The sequence below is a fragment of the Nannospalax galili genome, unplaced genomic scaffold (assembly GCF_000622305.1).
Source record: "Nannospalax galili isolate Female #2095 unplaced genomic scaffold, S.galili_v1.0 scaffold185, whole genome shotgun sequence".
NCBI lineage: Eukaryota > Metazoa > Chordata > Mammalia > Rodentia > Spalacidae > Nannospalax > Nannospalax galili.
Genome location: NW_008355474.1, coordinates 2,982,275 through 2,988,365, shown reverse-complemented (window position 1 = coordinate 2,988,365; position 6,091 = coordinate 2,982,275). Strand labels below are relative to the sequence as shown.

General features: G+C 51.4%; 1 protein-coding gene across 6 annotated transcripts in view; it reads right to left on the bottom strand.

The window, feature by feature from the left end:
• Ntrk3 (neurotrophic receptor tyrosine kinase 3) overlaps nucleotides 1–6,091 on the bottom strand; it is a 395,515-nt gene extending 389,424 nt beyond the window's left edge. For all 6 annotated transcript variants that reach the window (XM_017803090.1, XM_008852847.1, XM_008852848.1 and 3 more), the window contains exon 1: nucleotides 5,815–6,091. In XM_017803090.1, the coding sequence (XP_017658579.1) occupies nucleotides 5,815–6,062 (248 nt within the window). In that variant the 5' untranslated portion in view covers nucleotides 6,063–6,091. The remainder of the gene's footprint in view (nucleotides 1–5,814) is intronic.

The following is a 6,091-nucleotide window of genomic DNA, read 5'->3' as shown; positions in this document are numbered from 1 at the left end:
ACCTGCCCTGGAGCTGCCAAACAGCTGTCCTTCAGATACCTACCTGGTGTTCCGAATTCTAGACAGTTTTCAGGAATTCTAGACAGTTTTCAGGACAGTTTTCACTTTTGTTCATGGAAAGTTCTCTCTTGTCTGTAAGTGCCCAAATTATGTCTTTGATTTTTGCCTGTTGGCCTATAATACTTACAATATTTGCTATCTAGTCCTCCAAAAAAAAAAAAAAAAAAAAATCTCCCTTTGCAATGGCCCACGGGATATCCAACGGAAGAGCCAGGCTCAGGCACAAGGACAATCGAGCCATCGGAACCAGAGAGGCAGTAGGAGCGCACTGAGGAAGAGCTGCAGCTTCTCCAGCACCTCTGAGTCTTCCCACTGGGTACTCTGTCGACTCAACCAACCAGGACTCCAGTTCTCTTGATTTTGTTTGGCGAATCTATAAGATGGAACTAATCAGCCCTCCTTATGCAATTTTTCCAAAAACTGGGAATCCTGATGTAAATGATGAGGACAAAAGGGCAAGGTCTTGGTAAGTATGACATCATCATTTGAGGAACAGCCTGGCCCCTGGGAGGGGGGTTGCTGGCCTTGGGAACTGAAATAGAGAATTGAGGTGCCCTGACTCACCCAGCCTGGTCCTACTCCACATCCCTCCTATCTACCCATTATCAAACCCCTTTAGCAAAGTACCAAGTGGGAGAGCCAAGGGCTCCAAAATCACCTCTTCTGACCAATCTCCTCTCAAGCTCAGAGTCTTCCACCCACAACAGCACTGTGCTGTTCTGATTATGCATGATTTAGCAATAAAAAATTTATTTCACAACCTCTAAACACTCATATTTATTAAATTATATGCTTAGATATTTTGCAATCCATACATTAAATATTAAATATTCCCTGTTATAGGCAAGAATGATTTGAGATAGATGTTCTAATGTTTTGCGCACACAGCAGAGGCCCCACTCCAGCAATAGGCTGACACCTTTGCAAGGATATTTCTTCCAGGTCTTGAGCCCAAGGGGCAGAATGGGGGTCATGGAGCCTGATGCCCAGCCTCTAAAGCTGCAGACCCTGAAACAGTCTTCACTGTGGCATTTGTTCTGGGAAGTTGATGACAAATTGTGTCATGTGTCACAAATTCTGTCAAGTTCTATATGACTTGACTTTTCTATAAGTGGGTAAGGGAAGAGGGAGAAATGACAGTGCCCCCCCCCCAACCAGTGAGGGATCGCCTACTACTGGAGGTATCACGAGGGTCACTACCATTCCAAAGGAGGGACAGTTAAAACAGGCCTGGTTGAGCCTCCTGGGGGATGTTTCCTGGTACTGAGATGGCAGGTGTCCAAGCTGGAAGGGACACTCTGCCCCATGGCCTGCTTTCATAGTTAGATTTATAGGCTTAGAATGGCTGCAGCCCTCCAATATAACTCAAGAGGAATGAGACAGAACTAAGTTATAACTTACTGTGTCTAGTTCCTTTTCCAATCCCTAACCTGCCACAGTTCCCCTGGAGGCCCCATGGGGAGGCTGAGCATGGTGTCCATGATCCCTGCAGGAACCACTCAATGCAACACCTGAGATGGAAGCTCCAGGCCGTAGTGGAGATGTCATGGTACTGGCAAGGTCCATCCACAAGGAGGGCCACAGGCTACTCACACCCCACCTACCCAAGACTCAACTGGAGCTAGGCCCTCATCCTTCCCTAGACAGGAGGGACCAGGTGGCAAAGACTGACAGGGCAAGGATCAGGGTTGCAAGGCAGAGTACCTGAGCTCATCTCTCTCTCTCTTACAGTAGCACTTTCCACCTCAGCCAGGACAGAAGGCAGTGGGAGCTCTGTAGGACCCTGAGGAACCTCTAAGACTTCAGCTCAGACCCCTGGACAAAGCATATATGCACTCTGAAAACCACAACCAGGCTGGGCTGATTTTGCCCAAAACTAATATGGTCACAAGTCCCAGGGAGCCTGAGCACTGATGCCCTTAGCCCCAGGGAGTATGATGGAAACTTGGCCTACTAGGCATGCTGAGGACTCTAGATCCTGGGAGGGCCTGACACTCACCAACAACCTGGTCTCAGTGTAGAATCCTGAGATCAAAAGAGTCTAGAGTCCCAGCTTTCATCTGGGAAATATCTCTTTCCCAGTGTTCCAAATCTCACCTCCAAGGCCTCTCTTTCCTCTATCTCCCTCTCTCAGACCTAGCTCCTAACCATGGGACTCTGAGTACTTTGCCCAACCACTGAGGACCTGATGTCTTTAAGGCCTAGTTTATACTTTAGCTGGGATTCCAGTTCTTATCAAGGCTGGGTCACCTCTCTAGATCCTTAGAAAAAGAATAAAAGAGCCAGAAGAGTAGTCAGAGCCCCCAATGATACTCCAGCCAGCAGAGAGCCTCCAGGGGAAAGGGAAATACAGGAACCAGACATCTGCCAAACACCTGGGACCCTGTGGAGGCTCAGGGTGATATCCAGCTGGCGTCTAGAGCCCAGCCAAGAGTACATGGACTTTGAAAACCTAGGCAGCCAATCCCCAGAACAAATAGCCTATCGATGTCATTCTCTCCACCTCCATCTTCTTCCTAACAACCAAAGAACACATCATCCCAAGCCAATCTAACCCTGTAGGCCTGGCCTAAGGAGGCGGCCCAGACAGTCCACCATCCTGGCCACCACCCTCCTGCCTTTGTGACGTCAGAGCCTGGTTGGGTGTGGCTGTCCATGGACCCTTCTAGATGATGTTGTAGTGCATTAAGAGCTCCAATAACAAAAAGACTGGCCTTCTGGACAGAAAGAGGCCAGAAGGGGGGCACGCTTAGGAGCAGTTGGGATATGGCAGAGGCAGAGGAGAGACCCACACTTCTGCCCTGATACCTTACAACTGATTTTCTCCCAATAATAACAGAGTGGCCAAGGGGATGGGGGCCTGGGCTTTCCCCACCCAAGGTAACATTTAACCAGGCTCTAGATGTATATAGTCACCACTCTATATACTACCCCCAAGAAGCAAGGCTACAGCGAAACAAACCCTGTCCCTCTGGAAACAGCACAATGAGTTCAGTACCTGAGGAAAGGATCTTAGAACAGCCTAAGGAAAAGGAGTATAAAATGTGGAGGTCCCAGCCTCTCCATGCTCAGCATCTGCCCACCTGCATGCCAGTACCCAGAGACTGAGGTTAACAGGCAATGGAGGATCCCTGACCCTCTATCTCTGGGTAAATCTGAAGGACACCTTTCCAGGCTACACTAAAGCTGGACCCTCCCCTACCCTGCACTGCATTCCTCTCTCCTCTCAAGCCCCTTCTTTCTGTAAGCTTTGAGCTGGGGGTTCTGAGTTATGTGTTAGGAAGACCAGTGTTCAATACTGGGGTCAGATCCTAGCTTACTTTGTCACTTGTTCCTCCGTTTCCTAACATGTTCTTCCCTGGGTGAGCATGACTCCTCTCCCTCCCTCAAAACTCTGTGCCTCTGGATTAAGAGTCTGGGCCCTTCTCTGAGTTCTGTCAATACCAGACACAGATATAACAGGACACTGGGGAAAAGATAGGGTGGGGAGGGGTCATCCAACCCCTGACCTCTGACCTTCCCACCTGCCATTCCCAATGCTCCTGAAGGCGCAGTTTCCTTACTCTTTGGTGTCAAGTAGACATAGGAGAGAGCATTCTGATGGCCTGCCAGAATCCAAGCACTAAAACAAATGGACACACACAGAGGGCTCCCAATCCATTGCCTTCTCATGTTCCCCTTGGCACTTTCCTGAGGTCCTCTAATACCAAAGAGAGCAAGAGGTTTTTCTGTGCCTCCCACACATACCAATGTCTCCAGGAAAGACCAACCCTACTCTTCCCTATGAAACTGCTTCCCAGAGTCTTATTTTCAGAGGCATGACACCTCTGTGTGGCTATAAAGAGCCTAGGTGATTGTGACCAACCCTGCTTCCTGTGGGTGCCAAGTGATACACACATCTCCCTAGAGAAGAGAACAAGCCAGAAAAGACCCCCTGGCTCCCAGATTCACTGGGCACCTTCTCTCCAACCCCTGGGCTATCCAATCACCTGGAAATCTCTATGTCCAGCTCCAGAGCACCAAGCCACAAAACTCCCTCCACCCATCCCTCCACAACAGGCCCCTGAATGATGCACTTCCAAGTTGGAGCTTCCCTAACAACCTGCCTCTAGAGATTGTTCCCTGCATCTTCAGATGCTAGACAGACACTGTGGCCTGCAAGGAGGAAGAGAGGTACATGGAGTTCATCTGTTTCCCTTACCCTTCCCTTTCCTCCTTGGCTGGCTGGCTGGTCATCCCCTGCCAGGCTAGAGGTGGTCAGGGGTGAACAGCAGAGCTGAGATACAGGTCAGGCTTGTCACCAGGGCTAGAAACCAGGGACATCTCCTGGGCTATCCATTTCCCTCAAACTGTCACCTCAAGAGCACAAGCCGATTCCATTACTGCCAAAAGGGCTGGTGGGACTTTGGAGAGCAGGACTGCAATTTTCAGGCTTTCTGGCCCCATGGCACTGGCTGGAGCTAAGAGAGGCTGGCTGCTGAGAGAGCAGTACCCATAAGCACACTGGGCCCCTTCTTGTTCTAGTCTGTCCACAAGGCAAAGAGCCTGGCCAGCATCCTATTCACTCCCTCCAGAGATCCCCAAAGGATGGGGGCCCTGAGGGAAACAGGCATGAGCAGTCCTCTGAACATCCCAGGGCCATCCACACCCTGTTCCAGGACAGCAAAGTGGGAGGGGTGGTAGTCACCTGCCTGAGAAATGAAAGAAAAGATGGGCAGGTTCCTGGTCCCTGAGCTTACCATAGACACACACACACACACACACACACACACACACACACACACACACACGTCTAAGCTTCTGGCCCCCAGCCCCACAAAAGAAACAAAACAAGAAGAAGAAAGCAGGCCACCACCACCGTAGGTCTCACTCAAATGGGGCAGAACCAGACAAACGCCAGTCAGAGTTCAATTTTCCAAATAAACGGATCCGCAGGACTGTGGAAGAAATCCCCTTCCCCAAACACACGCCCTCTCTTCTCCCTTCAGCAGCCTGACAAGGAATTAGCCCAGCAGTTACCGAAAAGCAAGCCAGAAAATGGTCTGTAGGCACCCAGATGCAGATGAGGGTGGGAAAGGGGCGGGGGGTGTATCGTAAATGCCCAAAATGGGGTTGGAGAGGGCGGCGGGGAAAGAAAAGGCAAAGAGATAGGCGTCCATGACGGCCTGGACACGTCCGAAGTCTCCCCGCGAGCAGTCAGTTCCCAACTTGTTTGCTTATCAGTATGTTTTGCTATGTCCAGAAGGAAATAGTTAAAAAATATATATATATCTCGACTGGCTCTCCAGCAGTCCCTATCTGTCACCTTCCCTCCCAGCTAAGCACTGCCTCGGCCTCTGCTATCTGCCGCCGCCTGTCAGGGAACCGAGCCTCCTCTACTTTATTCCACTTGAGCGTGGCCAAACTGTTGCTATTTAGTGGGGGGCAAAGAACCCGAATCGCACCCTCGAAACGAGCCAGCAAGAAGGTGGGGGCGGGGGCAGGAGCTGGGCCCCATGTACCCTCTTGCCAGAGAGGGCTCTCTCCAGGGAGAGGTACCCACAAGCATCATGCGATCGCGCCTGGCCAGGGCCGGAGTCACCTGGAACGCTCAGCCGTATAGCATCTCCCGACTCTGAGAGAGAGCCTGACGCGCGCCCGGCGGGCGGCGAACAGCAGCTAGCAGGGGCGCGCAGGGCCGGTTCCTCTGCCGCGGGCGAGAGGGAAACGCGGGGCTTGGGGGGAGGCGGGCTGGGCAGTGGCGGCCTGACTTACATGGAAGTGATATTCCTTGAGATGTCTGTGATGTTGATGCTGGCGTTCCCATTGCTGTTCCCTGAATCCTGCCCTTCCAGGAGGGGGAAGAGGTTCCCATCGTCCGGCCGCCGGCAATTGATCTCAGTCTTGCTGCAGACACAATTTGCAGGGCAAGCCAACACCGAACCCACATAGTCCAGCCAGACGCTTCCCAGCAAGAAAATCCGCCAGAAACTACACTTGGCTGGGCAAAGAGAGACATCCATCTCCGATCGCTGCTTCTAAAAAAGAGGAG